The 17,783-nt window shown below is 39.4% G+C and overlaps 1 protein-coding gene and 1 long non-coding RNA gene across 5 annotated transcripts; one reads left to right on the forward strand and one right to left on the reverse strand.

Annotated features, from left to right (window-relative positions):
• The first annotated feature begins 8,960 nt into the window (after nt 1-8,960).
• Nucleotides 8,961-12,020, forward strand: LOC122021622. Of its 2 annotated transcripts, none has more exons than XR_006122589.1 (2): nt 8,961-9,334; nt 11,141-12,020. It is a non-coding gene; the product is annotated as an uncharacterized LOC122021622 (long non-coding RNA). The 2 variants fall into 2 exon arrangements; XR_006122588.1 differs by having other exon boundaries at nt 11,156-12,020.
• An 896-nt stretch (nt 12,021-12,916) lies between these two features.
• Nucleotides 12,917-17,751, reverse strand: LOC122020050 (ras-related protein RABA1f-like). Of its 3 annotated transcripts, XR_006122085.1 has the most exons (4): nt 16,821-17,751; nt 14,221-14,698; nt 13,795-13,897; nt 12,917-13,540 (listed from the first exon to the last, which is right to left on the reverse strand). XR_006122085.1 is itself a non-coding variant. In XM_042577771.1 (3 exons), exons 1-2 carry the CDS (start codon nt 17,036-17,038, stop codon nt 14,263-14,265), a joined length of 654 nt encoding a protein of 217 aa, XP_042433705.1. In that variant the 5' UTR covers nt 17,039-17,751; the 3' UTR covers nt 13,610-13,897; nt 14,221-14,262. The 3 variants fall into 3 exon arrangements, 2 of the variants coding, with proteins under 2 accessions (XP_042433705.1, XP_042433704.1); XM_042577771.1 differs by lacking the exon at nt 12,917-13,540 and having other exon boundaries at nt 13,610-13,897; XM_042577770.1 differs by lacking the exons at nt 12,917-13,540; nt 13,795-13,897 and having other exon boundaries at nt 14,016-14,698; nt 16,821-17,748.
• Nucleotides 17,752-17,783: the final 32 nt, after the last annotated feature.

Genomic DNA, 17,783 nt, shown 5'->3' on the forward strand with positions numbered 1-17,783 from the left:
TACAAATTACTTTACTGAAAAAGTTTTGTGAATTAGAAATTGATTCGTCAAACAAAATTTTCAGATTAAGAAATCTATTATTAATAGATTTCTGCAAACTCTTATAGTTAAAAAATTCTTGCAAATTATAAAATATTCCTTCAAACGAATTTTGCACATTGCCGAAAGAATTTTTTATATTGTCGAAAAATTTTATCAAGTTAAAACCTATGCCATCTGAATATTTCTGTGAAATTCAAAAAATAATAGAAATCAACATGATACAAATTTCTGCATGTATAATCTTTGTGGCGTTAAATCTAAAAAAGATTGATTTAAGAAATTATGATAAGTTAAAATGGAAATTTAAAACTTTCTGATAAATAGAATTAAGAACTAAATAAATAAATGCATAGAAATTTTTTAATGTTTAAATTTTCTTGCATAAAAGTCTTTTGGTCTTAGAATGTTTTTTTTGGAAACTTTTCAAAAAGCTATTGTTGACTTAGAAATATTTTAACAGATAACTTTTCAAAATTTTCTAAGTCTTTAAACCCTTAGAATTTTAAACCCCATTTTATTGTGATCAAAGGGGGAGAAGAGGAAGTATAAGTCTAGGGGGAGGTAGAGAAAATTGGAAATTAAAATTTTCTGTTGAAATTTAATTTTTTCTATCTTATTGCACTTAATTGCAATATAAGTTAGTTTATGTTTTATGTCTTTTTTTCCCTAGCTTAACTTGGGTTGATCACACCAAAAAGGGGGAGATTGTTGGAACCCCAAGGTTGGTTTTGGTGTGACCAACAAGTTAAGTTAGGTCCTGTCTGTTTCTAACCTGATGTCTAAGTGTGCAGGAGCTTAGGAGCACAGGTACTCGAGCGGAAGACGCAGCTAGCAAGAACGTCTGAGGGACGAGGTGCTGCGGAAGAGTACACCGGCGGACGAGAAGGAAGTGCGCGCGGTGGTTCCGAGGTACGAAAGGCGGAGCGGAAGATGCTCGGGGAGCAAGAGACGCAGCTAGCGCGAAGGTCAGCACGGGGTGCGACCGAGGGACGAAGTCTGCGGATGAGTAAGCTGGTGGACGAGAAGGGACACGCGGCAATTCCGAGGGACAAGAAGCCGTAGGGAAGCACGCTCGAGAAGACCGGAAGATGGGTTCGGGTGAGCCCTATTCCGGATGTCAGAGATCACCCAAGCAAGCGGAGCCGGAGCAGAAAGACCCGGACTAGAGGCGAGCTGAACTGGAGAAGAGAGCACGGATCAAAAGTCAACTGGGTTGACTTTTGGCTCTGGGGCGCCCGGAACTGTCCGGGGCGCCCGGAAGTGACTTTTTCACAGGATCGAGCTTGGACTCGATCCAACCGTTGGGGAAGAAATTTTATCCCCCCAGGGCGCCCGGAACCCTTCCAGGCGCCCCTACCAAGGCTATAAATATAGCCTTGGTCCAGAAGCTTTTCAATAATCACGATCATTCTATTTCCAAACACTTGTGTGCTTTAGTTGTAGTTAAGCTTCTATTTTCTTTGTCTAAACGCTGTAAGAGGCTTCTCCGCCTGAAGGAATTTTTGAGCTTAATCTTCCTTGGATTAACAACCACATCGGTTGTAACCAAGTAAACATCTGGTGCCTCGTCTTTTCTTTTATGCTTTTATTTATCTGCTTAATTCATTTTACAAGTGTTAGCTTAATCGTTCGAGGAAGGGATGTCTGTTTTTAATTGACAGGTTATTTACCAACCCTTCTAGCCCCCCCCCCAACGGTCCTACACTGAGCACCTCTACACCACCCCAATTCAGCATCCCCATGCCTCTCCAACTCAACTATATCCATATTCAAGGTCTTGTTTATCGAGGCCTTCCAAATAATTCGAGCTGCATGAAGAAGAGAGAACTTCTGTTAGCCATCATATAAGACCAAGATAGATGTTTTTACTAAAAGTAAATTACAGTCCAGCTTTGATTGGACTTAGCCCGAATTGGTAGAGAAGACCATCTCCAAGTAGATGATTGATATCAAATTTTAGATTAGCCAAGCTTTCAGATGTCATTACACACATAGGATCCAAATGATAATTGTGCAAACCTGGTACCTTGGGCAACTCCATTTGTTAGTCGATCGTCCATTCAACGAGGGTGGAAGGTTGGATGAAAATATAGTATGACTTTCAACCTTAATTAGAAGTCAGCATCTCATCTAAAAAGTCGCACCTCTTGAAAGAAAAAGACTCCCGTCTCCATCATCTTCAAGTAGAAGAAGTAGTCAAAGACTCGGCATGTGAGAGGGATTCAGTACAAACGAAAAATGATAACCACTCTGCAAAGCAATCGGAAGGAATTGGGCCCTAAATGTTCTAGGGGAATATGAAAATATTGCTAAATTTCTAAGAAGAAACTTGAGATTGGGAATCAGAGGCCTCCTAATAGTTGATCCTTAAAAAAGGTAATAAATTTAGTTGGCGAAAGGTGTGGCTGATTGAGGGCATTCGGGATGATTATGCGATGGTCGGTAGGAATCTCAAAGGTTAACCTAATTTGATATATATCTCCAATGTTGAGATCTGACTAGGTGAAAGTGTACCATAGTGTAGGGACATCAAAGGGCAAAGATCAAAGGGATTCAGGGTACGAAAAGGAGACCGGGAGCAAGGTGCAAAGGTGGTAAGAAACAGAAGAAGGAAGAAAGAGGAAGCTAAGGAATAACAAAGAGGAACTTTTAGTGAACAAACTGTTGGTACGGGAAGCATCCGACGATCGAACTTGTGTTTTGATTATGTTAAAGGGTTCAAAGTTAAGTTGTCTTTTAATCTAACATGATTGAATGAGATTGCAGGAAAGTCCTAAGTGTACTTAGGTAAAAGCCCTAACTGCGGTTAGGGGGGTGGTAACCTTAGGTCCTAGGGGGTGGTAACCCTAGGTGAAGAAAAGTCCTAGCTGCGGTTAGGCAGACAGAAAACCCTAGGAGATGGTAACCCTAAATCTTAGGGGGTGATAACCCTAGGTGGAAAGCCTTAGCGGGTCAAGGTCTTCGGGTAAAAGTCCTGGAGTCGGAAACTCTAGATGAAAATCCCGATGTCACAGATCGGGTGGAAAGTCTGGGTGGGTCGTGGAGCGGACGTCCAGCGGAAAGACCTGAAGACTCGAGCGCTGAGCAAAAGCCCAGTCGATCTGGAGGATCAAACTAGCAATATGTATACTCTCCTTAGTGGAGTAGGTGAGGATGTGTTCCCTGCTGAGGGAACAGTAGGTGTCAGTTCGACCTAGGGTTTCCGGACGGAAATTCGAAGTCATAACCGGGCATTCCAGTAATTGTAAGACATTTATGTTTATGTTATTATTATGTGTTAACTTTGTGTTGCAGGGTATGCTTGGTATTTTGGGACTAACATATCTTGCAGGGACAAAAGAGAAAGTTTTACCTTGGATAAACAATACCCGAGACGCCCTCCATGGAGCTTGGAGGTGCTTCAGGTGCAAGAGCTGAGTAGTCTGCGAAGCGGAGCTAGAGACGCCTCAGACGGCCTTGGAGGCGCCCTCAAGGGCATTGGAGACGTCCTCAAGAGGATAAGCTATGGGAGTTGCGGATCTTATCCACGTTGTGGATCCGAGCCTTCGGAGGCACCCTCAAGGGCCTTGAAGGCACCCTCAACAGCTTATATCAACCAGTCTTGACCAGCAGCTTGAAACAACTCCTTCTAAGCAATCTTTCTTCAGCGCACTACTAACGAGACGATCCGACTGAGTTACAACAAGACATCGACGAACAGAAGCTTCAGTTTTATGATTCACTTGTGTCGGTATAATTTTTAGTACAGATTAATTGTAATATTCATTTGTAACCTTTTGCGAGATTATAGTTGTTGCCCAAAGTAAATGTTCAACTAGTGTAGACCTTGGAGTAGGAGTCGTCCAAGGCTCCGAACCAAGTAAAAATACTTGGTGTCTTTCTGTATTTGTTTTATATTTCCACTGCAGTTACTCGTTGATTTTCCGAAATGAAAAGTAAAAGCCACAAGCGTTATTCACCCCTCCCCCTCCTCTAGCGCTTTTCGATCCAACAATTGGTATCAGAGCAGGGTCGCTTCGATTTGGTGCAACCACCAATCAAGCATTTTTTTTTTTGTAGTGATTTTCAATTTTTCAGAGTCGATCAGAATTGGTATTATTGCCGCCTTCTGATCTAGTTTTTTTCGTAATCAAATTTTTCCTCGAAGTTGGTGGAACACCACTCGAGTTCGCGTGTTTATTTTTTTTTTAACTCGCACTATTAAATCCAAGACCTAGTCTTGGAATCTTTGTTGTTTATTTTTTTTATGCGAGATTCATTTCTCAAATGACCCATCAAGAAGGCTATAGCACAGCCCGCCCTCTGCTCTTCACCGGTGAGGACTTCGGCTACTAGAAGGGTCGAATGGAGTTATATCTTTAGACTCATTTTGAGGTGTGGATGATCGTCAAAATCGGCCTTGAACTCCCAATTGACAACACCGGCAAACTAATATCATGCGAGAACTGGGATGCAACTTTGATAAAAAGGTAGAAGCAAACGCCAAAGCAACCTATACACTTTAGTGCGGTCTAACCAAGGAAGAGCTAAATCGAGTCGGCCCCTTCTCGAGTGCAAAAGAGTTGTGGCAAAAACTGATCGAGTTACTCGAGGGTACATCAAACACGAAGGTAAGTAAGAAGGATCTCATTTTTAACAAATTATATAATATAAAGTTGCAGGAGGGTGAAACGGCAAGCCAATTGCATGCACACATCCAGACCTCCTCAACGGTCTCCACACAATCGGACAAAAAGTGGAAAATAGAGACATAATCAGGTATTCACTCAATGCTTTTCCGAGGAATACCATATGGGCATCCATGGTAGATGCTTACAAGGTATCTAAGGATCTCTCTTCAATCAAATTAGATGAATTATTTTAAGAATTCGAATTACACGAACAAATTAATGCTCGATCGGTCGAGAAGGGCATTGCCTTAATTACAGGTACAAGCAGAACCTGGGAACCTAAAACGAAGCGCAAAACCTAATCCGAGTCCAAAGATGAATCAGATTCAAAAGACGACGATGAGATTACTGCCGAGCTCGTAAAGCTGGTATGAAAGATGTATAAAAAAAAAGACGACTCAATCAAACACGAAGGTCAAGACTGGAGTTACATGTTACGGCTGGAACCAGAAAGGACACTACAAGCCGGATTGTCCAACCAAAAGCAACGAAGAAGGAAGGTGTTGAAGGCAACTTGGTCTGAGTCATCAGATGAATCCAAGTCTGACAAAGAAGAACAAGCAAGCTTCCTCGCTCAACCAGTACAAGCACATGTTGTTGAAACCGAGTTTGATTCAGAAACCGAGTCCGAGCGAAGCCATGGATCCGTATCTATTTTCGAAGGGCCTAACCCCATTGTAAATTCTCTATTCGTCGGGACTCAATTAGACGGTTTACAAAACTCAGTTCCTTATTTGTTAAAGAAATTGGCTAAATCCAACGTCCGGGTCAAGTCACTCCAAAAGGAGGTAATAGCCCTTAAGGAAGTGACTAACTTAAGTCCTTTGACTGAGCCAGTTCAAATTGTAAGCTCAACTCAAGTCTAACAACTTGAGGAAGAAAATTCTAATTTGAAAACTCAAGTTAAAGAACTTAAAGACACATTGGAACGGTTCACGTTGAGTTCCAAGAATCTTAATCTGATTTTTGGAAAACAAAGAGCCATTTATAATAAATCTGGACTTGGGTTTAAGCGTAAACAAAAATTCAAATCATATCTGTCAATTATAAATAGATCAAATAGAAACATAGCCCAAGCATGGGTCCCCAAGTCGAACTTAATTAATCAAGCTGAACTTGGACTATATTGGATTTTCAAGAATCAAATCCACTACCTTGATAGACCCTATCGAGGCTATGATCCAAGGGGAGCCAATAAAAAGACTATTTTTATCAATAAATAGATTTGTTTGATGCTTGCTTTACTGTTTACATGATACATGCTTAAATTAGGCTAGTTAAGGACCTAGGCATAATTTACACTTGACTAGTTAGACCTAAGAGTTAAAATAAGGAAATTAAATATTCAATTTCTTTGAAAGATTTTGTCTAGAAGTGGTGGATGATCTCATATCCAAGAAGGACTAGTGTCTCGCCACAGCCTGGAAGCTAACCTTTGAAATAAATATTTAATTAACTTGTTTTAAAACTTGAGTCAAACCCAAATGTAAATCAATCCTTAGATAGAATTTAATTGAAAATTAAAGTTAACCATCTCACAAAATTATTAAGGTTCCCTGATTGATAACTTAGAAAAGGGTGAGATGGACCTAGGTTTAAAGTAGTTTCAAATTAATCCAATTAAATTAACTTAATTAACTTTGAAAAATTAATTTCAAGATGTTTAAATCATAATGAAGTTATTTTTTAAATTATTTTCAAAAATTAATCATAATTAATTTCTAAAGGCTAATTAATTTCAATCAAAGTATTAATTTTTTTTAAATCATTATTTACAAAATTATAATTTTTAAATCATAATTAAATTTCAAATTATTAATTTTTAAATTCACAAAGTCTTAATTAATTTTCAAATCATATGATAATTAATTTTTAAATTATATTTAATTCAAAGTCTTAATGATAATTAATCCAAAATCTTAATTAATTTTCAAATCATATGATCATTTTATATTTGATTCAGAATCTTAATGATAATTAATTTTTAAATCATATTTTCAAGTTATAACTTCAAACTGAATTAATTTTCAAAATTTTAAATGTTTACTCATTTGAAATTCAAACTCACTGAAAATTCAAACTTATCTCAAATTCAAATATTAATAAAATTAAATAAAGTTAACTCCATCTCACATACACTCATAAGCTGAACATGCTTAATAACCTAGAATAGGTGAGATGAAAAAATCAGGAAAGTAATAACTTTTATTCTTTTTATTACATGCTTGGACTCTAGGATCCTCAAAATGTTTAAGGCATTAATCAAGGGGGAGTGAAAGGAGTCAAGTTAAATTTTCTCAAGGGTTAAAGTTGTTTTAATATATAAAGTTTTTGAAACTAAGTATTTGATAAAATATTTTAAGTTTTTTTAAAATATTTTTAAACTTAAGTTCATCTAAAATTTAATGAAAAAGTTAAGTATTTTCAAAGCTAAATTTCACTAAGAGCTACTCTTCAGGGGAAGCTTAAAGTTAAATAGAATATTTTTTTTGTTCTCTCTTCTTAGTATTCTTTTTTATTTATATCAAAGGGGGAGAGAATAGTCAAAGTTAAGAAATTAAGAATTTAAACAAAATAAAAGGAGCATAACATAAGTTTCGTTACATTGATGCTCATGTTTAAATTTCTTGTTTGTTATATTTGTACTTAACTTTGAACCAAGTTGTCATAATCAAAAAGGAAGAGATTGTTGGTGCGGGAAGCATCCGACAATCGAACTTGTGTTTTGATTATGTCAAAGGGTTCAAAATTAGGTTGTCTTTTGATCTAACATGGTTGAATGAGATTGCAGGAAAGTCCTAAGTGAACTTAGGCAAAATCTCTAGCTGCGGTTAGGCGGATGGAAAACCTTAGAGGATGGTAACCCTAAGTCCTAGGGGGTGGTAACCCTAGGTGAAGAAAAGTCCTAGCTGTTGTTAGGCAGGCAGAAAATCCTAGGGGGTGGTAACCCTAAGTCCTAGGGGGTGGTAACCCTAGGTGGAAAGCCTTGGCGGGTCAAGGTCTTCGGGTAAAAGTCCTAGAGTCGGAAACTCTAGGTGAAAATCCTGATGTTGCGGATCGGGTGGAAAGTCTGGGCAGGTCGTCGAGCGGACATCTAGTGGAAAGACCTGAAGACTCGGGCGTTGAGCAAAAGCCCAGTTGATCTGGAGGATCGAATTGGCAACAGGTATACTCTCCTGAGTGGAGTAGGTGAGGACACATTCCCCGTTGAGGGAACAGTAGGCGTCGGTTTGACCTAGGGTTTTCGGACGAAAATCCAAAGTCAGAATCGGACAGTCCGGTGACTGTCAGACATTTATGTTTATGTTATTATTATGTGCTAACTTTGTGTTGCAGGGTATGCTTGGCATTTTGGGACTAACATATCTTGTAAGGACAAAAGAACAAGTTTTGCCTTGGATGAACAATACCCGAGGCACCCTCCATGGAGCTTAGAGGTGTCTCGGGTGCAAGATCTGAGGAGTCTATGCAGCGGAGCTGGAGGCGCCTTAGACGGCCTTGGAGGTGTCCTCAAGGGCATTGGAGGCGTCCTCAAGAGGATAAGCTACGGAGTTACGAATCTTATCCACGCTGTGGATCTGGGCCTTCGGAGGTACCCTCAAGGGCCTTGAAGGTGCCCTCAACGACTTATATCAGCCAATCTCAACCAGCAGCTTGAAACAACGCCTTCCAAGTAATCTTTCTTCAGCACACTGCTATCGAGACGATCCGACTGAGGTACAACAAGACACCGACGACCAGAAGCTTCAGTTTTATGATTCACTTGTGTCGGTATAATTTTTAATACAGATTAATTGTAATATTCATTTGTAACCTTTTGCGAGATTATAGTTGTTACCCAAAGTAAACGCTCAACGAGCGTGAGCCTTGGAGTAGGAGTCACCCAAAGCTCCGAACCAAGTAAAAACACTTGGTGTCTTTCTGTGTTTGTTTTATATTTCCGCTGCAGTTACTCGTTGATTTTCCGAAACGAAAAGTGAAAGCCACGAGCGCTATTCACCCACCCCCTGTAAAATATGGTACACAAATAATAATTAAATAATAAGGTTATTCGATTGAATAATCTTATTGAAATTTTAAAGAATTTTTAAAAAATTTCTGGAATTTAATTGGAGCTCGTATGATGTAATCAGAGGGGATGCATTATCGGGCTTGAGAAAAGCCTGTTTGGAATATCCGGAGATGGGAGTTGATTGAGGAATGGATCTAGGGTTTAATTTGCTTATTCTTAAGTTATAAAAATTATTTTGAGTGCCCCAACTCCCAAAAACCTATCAATCTCCTCTTCTCTCCCGAGCCCTCACGACGCCGCCTCCCCTCCTTTGCCGACTCCAAAACCCACCACCGAACCTCCTTCTTCCCTCGCCCGAGCATCGCACAGTCGCCTCCCCTCCTCTCTCGAGCGCGAACAGCCCAACGTCGCCTCTCCCTTCTTCTCTCTCGGTTCCGGCCGACCCCTTTCTTCCCCGAGCTCTCTTCCTTGCACGCGAGCACACAGCAACCGGCGATCTCTCCTCCTCACGCCAGCACCAGAGGCGCCGCAACGAGCCAATAGCCGACATCGATTCTCTTCTCTCCGATCCGCACCCTAACTGATCCAGCAAGTAGTTCTCCCCTTGTAGGTATGGATGAGTGTTTCTTTTGGTAGGCTAGCATAAGGATTCAGATGCTTCCTTGTTCGGTGCTAGGATTTCTTTTGCTTGAGTTTTTGCTTTGGATTCTAGAAATGTTGATCGGTTTCGTTGATTGCTCTGCCTCCTGTTATAGTTTTGGATTCACTAAATAATCATTCCTCTTGGTTTTGTGCACTACCCTTCAAGAGGGTTCTTTGGATGTTGTTCGGTGTTGCTGGAGGAGTCTAGATCTGTTGAGATTTTGATTTCTTGTTGGATTTGCTGATGAGGAGGGTTACAAGTGACCTTATATTCGGTTCTTTTTCATTGTACTGAGTTTTGTGAGGGAGGGATATGAGTTTAATGCAAGGGGTGGTTGATGGATTCTGTTTTTAATGCTGGGCTCTTTTCTTGATCCAGTTCTTTCAGGTTTTCCGGATTCCTTTTTGTCAAATGGGAAGTGGGGTTTCCGATTAGACTGTTTCATGTTCTTTTGCATGGCTGCTATATACTTGATTCAGTTGAGTTTCAAGTCGGTAAATGTTTCCATAGTATTTTGTTCACATATTAGTGTTGTACTATTCGAGTTATGATCTGTTACTATGTTTAGGTTAGATCCGAGGTTTATGGTTAACCGAGTTAATGAAAGAATTAGGATTCTTGAAGTTAAATAGGAGTTCAAGTCTATTATTGGATACATAGGGTATACCTTAATTATATGTGTTGTTACATGACTTTGATTTACGACGAGTCACTTGACGGGTGGCTAATTTTGGGACGCTCAACCTATATAAAGTCGGGTACTTCTTACCTTGATTCTGTAGTTCTTTGAACTTAGTGCATGAACTATTTTGGATAAGGACTATTTTACCTTGACTCCACTCTTATTTTTCCTACGCTTGATACTTCCACGTGATCTTTGAGATATTCATTTCCATATCTATACAGTCTCTTCTTGTTGTCCATGATAAGTAGTAGATACTATATATCATGTTTGTATGTTTTGACTGTTGTTTATTTATGCACTATATTGAGCATGTTGGCTTCATGTAGCATACCTAATTTTTGCTTATATTTGTATGATGACTGTTGCATTTGGCGCATCATATCATGGCATGCATGTCAACGACCAATTCTCCCTTGTGGTCGAGAGAGTCGTTGACCAGGGCTGCATCCTCGGCCACTCGAGAGAGTGGCAGCTAGAGTTGATGTCGCTTGTCCTGTCGTGCTTCCACTCGGTCGCTCATAGGTAGTGATAGCTGGAGTTGCGAGCAGCAGGGACCCCCGTCGCAGATGTACCTAGTTAGCTACTATGCAATTGTCCCCTCGGCCACTTGAGAGAGTGGTAGCTGGAGTTCTCGACCATACTGGGCATGGTGCAGAGAGGTGGGCGGGAGTGACCATCCGTGCATACGCTGTTTGTTATTATACTTGCTTTGGCTGCTGCTGTTTATATATGTTGTTATTGCTTACTTACTGTTGTTGCCCACTTATACTGCTATGCTTGCTTATGTTGAGATATACCTTCGTTGTAGATGTTTAGTCCTTGGTTTATTTATTGGAAGTTTGTATATACCTTACATGTTTCCTCTATAGTTATGAGCAGTACTGTAGCATATTAGTACTACTTCTGACCTTCTATTACTAGCCTAGGATATGGTTTCAGGTATGAGCATTTATTATGGTTTTGTTTTAGTATCTGTTATTCCTCTTATGAGACTGCATACTCTTGCCTCACTTTCTATTTATATATTATGTTCATTCACTATCTTTCCTTACCCGCTGAGTTCCAATACTCATCACCCCACAAAATAGTTTTTCTTTCGCCAGGTAGCAAGTAGAAGAGTCATGGATGCTTGGAGAGTCCCGGCTGCCAGTTCCCTGTCACACTCGAGGATAGTCTTCTTTTTGGTTTTGTTACTGATTACGTGGTATGTTGATTTTGCGTATTTTGTTTTCCAATAAGTCGATGTAGATTTTGGAGTCTAGTTTGGTGGTTGTAGGTATTTTAGTTAGTGATTTTGTTGGTTTTACATTCGTATTATTTTATTGTTTTCTGCTGTGTTTACTTTCAGCCGTGTGGGTTGTTATTATACTGCGTGGTTGTGTTTATATCCAGTCGTGTGGATTGTTGAATATGTTATTATATTATTTGTGTATGTATATTGCTTCATATTGTCACCGGTACAGGGGAGATATTGTCAAAATTATCGGTGGAGACTCCTCTGGGGGCGTGACACCCCCCCCCTAGTGTTTTTCGATCCAATACAAACAACCAAGAGGACATGAAGGAATCGTCAAAGACGTTGCAAGGGAAGATGGAAGACGAAGGTGAATGCAGTCGCATTCTCCCTTTGCTGCCCTAATAAACCCACTACCTGTGAATTTCAACAGTCCAATCTGAGAGCAAAAAAGGTGGGCAAATAATCAACGTCGTGGGATCAGGTGGCTAAATCGATAGAATCGCAACTGTCGCCTTATAAAGACAACCTCGGTATGGTGGTGCCACATGGTGACTTCCTACAAGTTTGCATTTATTATGGATTTGATAGACCAATCATTATGTAGATACATCATCATGAGTATTGCAAACATTTATTGTGCCTTACTCGCCTATTTTCAAGGCACTAACTGTATGGCGACAAGGTTATCAGGATGACATCCGCTCTAAAGAATTATGTCAATTGGTGGATCAGACCACACTGTTATCTAATTAGTTGGGCTCGAACCTCCTTTAACTAGACTCGAAGGGGAAGATTGTGATATGAAAAATATTAGACCCCTCCACGTAGGATCTAAGAGTCAATCATCTTACGAAGGTGGTAGCCAAAAGTCCATTCGAGTCAATGCGGTTGAGATTAGCCAATGGGATTATCCTGACCCCCAAGGGGTACGCTCTCACTGAACCAATACCCTCTCAGTTCAAAGACATATTGTCAGTCAGATTCCCCCTACCTCGAGGGCTATGCTCCCTTCGCCTCGATGCCCGATTCTGCAAAGCTTAAAAGACCTTTAGCCGATATGAAAATTTTGATCCTAACAGTTATGCTCCCTCTGAATCAACACACTCTCAACTGGTTCAGAGATACTCAGCCAATCAGATTCTCTTGATCCCCAAGAGTCATGCTCCCTCCGACTCCATAATCCGGTCAACCAACTCTAAAGTCACCTTGTGAGCAAATTCTTCTGACTCCAAGGGCTCAGCTCCCCTCAAATTCCTTATAAATGAGCATGCATACAATCAAACCACCTCGCAAGATATCAGGGGCTTTGCTCCCTTACCTCTTGTACTGTCCCATTAGCGCCCCCACCACTCAACTCCTTTTAGTGAACTAAGTCCTGAAAGCCCAATGGGCTCCATGTTTCATGGGCTAATAATATAATAAATGTCGCACGTGGAGTGTTTAGAATCACATGGGATGGTATCATTATACAAATACGAGATATGGATGATGAGACTGATTGGTTCAATAGATATGTAGTGATTTGACATTTTCCTTATTATAACATGATGCCTAATTAATGAGAAGAGATTATTATCACAAAGGTATTATAGAAGAAGCCCTCTCCCGCGGGCACAAGTATGTTTTTCTGGGCACACATTATATTTTCTCTACTGAACATCTTTCGCATCGACTCCATTGACTTGAACATCAAATGGTTGCATCAAGACACCCCCGCCATCCTTTAATGCTCCTTTTTCCCTCTCTATTTCTTAATCATACAGGTGTCCTTGTTTTGAGATCTTCTTCCTGTCAACTTAGTAGCCAGTTCATTGGTGGTCCAGCTCTCAGCAATTCCAAAACATTACATTGTCATCCAAGATTTTACCCTTCTGAGTTCCTGCTCTAGAGAACATTCTTTAGGAGTTTTCTTGCTGGTCAAGTGTACGATAAAAAAGGAGGTGCCATACTATGTTAGATGCCAAGAGTCAATGACCAAATTTTTAGACTTGACTCACTTTGTGGCTTAGTTTTTCGCAGCTTTCACAAATGGCGTCTATGGCTTTTAGTTTTCTTGTGAGGCCTCCAACACTTGGTTTTTGTATGTGTTTCTGATGAGAAGTTCAAAACTACCAGTTAAATGTTTTGATTCAGTATCTAACCTTTGTGGCGCAACAGTTCTTCTGGATCCCAAGTGACATTATCAGAGTCGTCTGTGGATGTCATTTCACTCCTTTCCATCAGCTGTGCCCTCTGTAAGATCATATTGGCCCTATAATTACATTGTTAAGAAAACAAGTAAATTGCTTGCAATCAAGACATTTTTAGTGGTTGAGTAACATTGTTCACTAGATAACAGAAACAATGACAAGAATCAACAGTCATAAACACAAAACCATTGAAGAAACATACTGACTATGACAGACGAGACCAAGTTTGAGGAGATCAAAAGTTTAACAGAGAAAGAAACAATCGTCAATGGTTCCTGACGACGAAGCACCAAGCGGTAAAGCTACGATCGTTTACCAGAAAAAGCTTGACGATTGAGAGTAGCAGCCTCAATGTTGAAGCGCCATCTGCCTCCGCCTCCTTCCGTAGTTTCTCCCCGTCTTCTCCAATCTCCTTCCCGCTGAAATGATTGGAATTTCATATCACTTATCAAGCCTAGGGATTCAACAGATGGCTGAAATGATTGTTGGATAGCAACAAGTTTCATCCAAAGAATGAGGCATTTCATGAGCAAAGAATGAACCAAAGTTTACAAATTCCATTGTGTGTGATGGTTTAACACTTGACAAAAGAAACAAACAAATGAAGGAGAACATGATTGTAGCTAAGTGAGACAAGAAAACATGATTGCAACAAAGAGCCATCTTCAAGAATGCAAATGTTACATCCACTTTCATGAGGTGCTTCATGTTTCCTGAATCATGCATTCAAAATTGCTACTACCTTGAGCCTATTGGAAAATGGCAAGTAGCGTATTGCTAGGGATCAGCCATCCGAGCAACAACCGGCTTTCTTAGAGGCTTGTGCACCGTCACCCTCCCCGATCTTAATATTTTGTCCCTTTGGCACGGCTGAAGGATCATCACCAACGTCTAGCATCTTCTTGCTGACCACGTGGTAGATCTGAGTGAGTACTTCAGTGAAGGCATTCTCCACGTTCATGGACTCGAGGGCAGAGGTCTCGACGAAGAAAGCTTTCTCTCTTTGAGCAAAGGCCTGTGCGTCTTCAAGAGGGACAGACCTAATGTGGCGCAAGTCTGCCTTGTTGCCCACAAGCATGATGACTACATTTTGATCTGTGTGATTCTTTAGTTCTTTCAGCCATCTCTCTACATTTTCAAAGGTGATATGGCGAGTCACATCATAGACAATAAGGGCACCAGCAGCTCCTCGATAATAAGCACTAGTAATGGCACGATATCTACACAAGCAAAGAAAATTTTTAACCAAGCTATCTAAGGATATAGGAACAAGTTATTGGGCAAGTCAGAGCACAAGTTGTAGGTACAGTCGAGCCATTTTACTTCCAAAGCTGTTAGAAAAAATACAAAAGAACACATAAAAGAGGAATTAAATGGAAGGAGGTCTGTCCATAACTCTAATGCTATCTTAAAGGTTGAGTTATTAACAACTTATCTCAAAATTATTTGAGTGATTATGAAAGAATTAAACTAAAATGATTATTGGTCTAATGCAGACAAAATGTTGGTATCAATGGCACATTTATCTGTAATTTTATTATGCTAATATCATCGTAAGGGATGTTGGGATGGCTAAAAATGTGAATGTGTGGTGTTGACCCCATAACCATTCTTACTTCAATGCTGTATATTCACCTATTATTGAGATTCCATTGATCTTTATAAACCAAAAATATTCAAATCAATTGAATTATTTTTTTATTACATTGACTAATGTTTTCTTTGGTTTCACTCTGCCCCTTACACTTTTCAATGCACTATATTCAAACTCTACTAGAACCTATTTATTAGTAGTTTTTTAATGTCTATGCTATCTCGATCTCCTTTTCTCCTTTTATCAATTATTGAAAGTATACCTAATTTTCTTGCAGATATTAGCATTTTTTATCTATATTAATATTTTTTTTATGCATTTAGTAGCTCTACACATCTATTTTATTATTCTCATGTCTGTTATATTAATTTTTGAATATGTTACTTCTTGACAATTCAATACTCATAATCTATAAAGAATAACCATTAACCTAAGTGGCATATGAAAAATAAAATAAGATTATTATTCATAGGCTTAAGAAATTATAATGTTGGATATCTAGCTCCCTAACACAATCATCAACCTTTTCACCTAAGCTTAGAATCAACATTGGCAGTTTTATTCATGTAATCTTTTATATCTAACTAAAAAGCAAGATTTCCTCCAATTTTAGATTGAACCGAGTTAGTTGAAGTATTTTTTTTTTTTTTTTTTTGCTGCATTTCTCATGCAAGTTTAATTAAATTCATTTTTTTTCAATGTGCAAGTCTTAGCTATAATGCTAAAACAAGTAGATAAACAAAATATGAATTATGAGACAAATGTGAATCATCCAAAGCCTTGATAAAAAAATGGTCAAATAGCAATCACTTGCTATTTTCCATCATCAAAAGGTATCTGTTAAACGTTAATGTATCTGAGCTCTTGCATTATCCATAATGCTGAACAATCTGTTGTCATTTCTTTTCAGGAAATAGTCAGACAATGTATTACAATTCTCATATTTTTGTTGTCAAATGAACTACATAAGAATTTATAGAACGATTTGTAGAGACTATATACATTCTGGTCCATCAAGTAAATATTAGATTATATCTGATTAATGTATGAAAAACTTTTGCAACTAATTCAATCTCCAAACAAGAAAAGAAATACTGATTATCAAACAATTGAGATCACATAATATAAGAACAATCTCTTAATTACCCTTCCTATACTCCTCATTCCATGTCATTTGATCTTCTCTCATGAAAATCCTTTTGCTCCAAAAAAATATTGCAAGTGGGAGACATGGAACCTTTGCAAAAATTCAGAAATTGCAACCTTCCACTCAAACAATGATGATTTTTTTTATAAAAGAATTTTGTGCAGAAAGAGAGAGAGATCAAGGGAAAAAACAAAGAGGAAGAGGGAAAAGTGTTCTAAGAAATCAATAAACAAAACTAAATCACATGCATCAATCATTGCACGCTTTGGCTTGACACGGAATGCGAGAGCCAATACTTGGCAAAGGAATTAAAATGACTAATAGTTGACTTGAAACAATAGAGCTTATGGAACTGTAACATTAATTTACTCGGTAGTTGGATTATGAAATGCATCAAATGGATTAGATGACACATTGGAAATTCTTAACACATCAAATGGATTAGATGGCACATTAGAATTTCTCATGCATCAATACGGTGTAATCTAAAATCAAAACCTGGTATAAAATGTCCAAATAGAAATTGTTTCAGAAGCTGCACAGTTTTGTTGAGGTAAAAGCAAACTCGAAACCAAATGACACAGTTTAACACGATTCGCACCTTTCCTGGCCGGCGGTGTCCCAGATCTGCGCCTTGACGAGCTTGTCGTCGACGCTGATGGTGCGGGTTGCGAACTCGACGCCGATGGTGGACTTGGACTCGGTGCTGAACTCGTTGCGGGAGAATCGAGAGAGCAGGTTCGTCTTCCCCACCCCGGAGTCTCCTATCACAACCACCTTGAACAGGTAATCGTAATCCTCGTCCGCCTTATACGTCATTCCTCTTTTCTACACCAATAACAAATCCTCTTCTTCCTCCTCCTCCTTCCTCCTCCTCTGTTGCTACGAACAACCGGATCTTCCACCTCTTCTCTCCAGATCGAAGAAGAAGGGATGGATCGATCGATCGATCAATGGATGAGGAACCAGAGACGATCCAGTTGATCGCTCGTCGCAGAGACGATGGAAAGGGAGAGGAAGAATACGAACCTGGACGAACAATATTTGACAGAGTCCTTGGCCACGTGGCAGACCCCTCTCACTCTACCTCACAATATTTCCCAACATTATACTTCACTGATTATAGCTACCCCTCAGCGTTTACCAGTCTTTTGATTAGATTGCCGGTGTGGGTCGGCAGAATTGCATATCCGAAAAACAAGACGCATTCTGATTGGATCCTGAACTGGGGCCCTTGGCACATGGACAATTGATATGTCTATTGAACAACTCTTTCACAATTGTTATTCTCCAACCATCAGATATACCTTTCTGGTGTACCTGTTTTTTGATTGGATCTCCGTTTTTGATCGGATGCCCGTTGTGGGTCTCTGCGTACGAGTCAGACTATATAATAATGGTCAAGTATTGTTCTACAGCAAGGCATCCTACCCAAGGTTTTACCGTCTTTCAACTGGGTCGCGAGTGTGGGCCACTGGCAATTAGTTTCTATGAGGACGAGCCTTCAATGATATAGCAATTAAAATTATTATATATTGTATAATTTTAATTAGAACAATTTAAC

Source organism: Zingiber officinale, chromosome 9A (assembly GCF_018446385.1).
Source record: "Zingiber officinale cultivar Zhangliang chromosome 9A, Zo_v1.1, whole genome shotgun sequence".
Classification (NCBI taxonomy): domain Eukaryota; kingdom Viridiplantae; phylum Streptophyta; class Magnoliopsida; order Zingiberales; family Zingiberaceae; genus Zingiber; species Zingiber officinale.

Coding starts and splice junctions, on each gene's coding strand:
- LOC122020050 (XM_042577771.1), bottom strand. CDS start 17,038: ATGACGTATAAGGCGGACGAGGATTACGATTACCTGTTCAAGGTGGTT. Junction 14,699..16,820: donor GACACCGCCGGCCAGGAAAG/GTGCGAATCGTG, acceptor TTGCTTGTGTAG/ATATCGTGCCATTACTAGTG.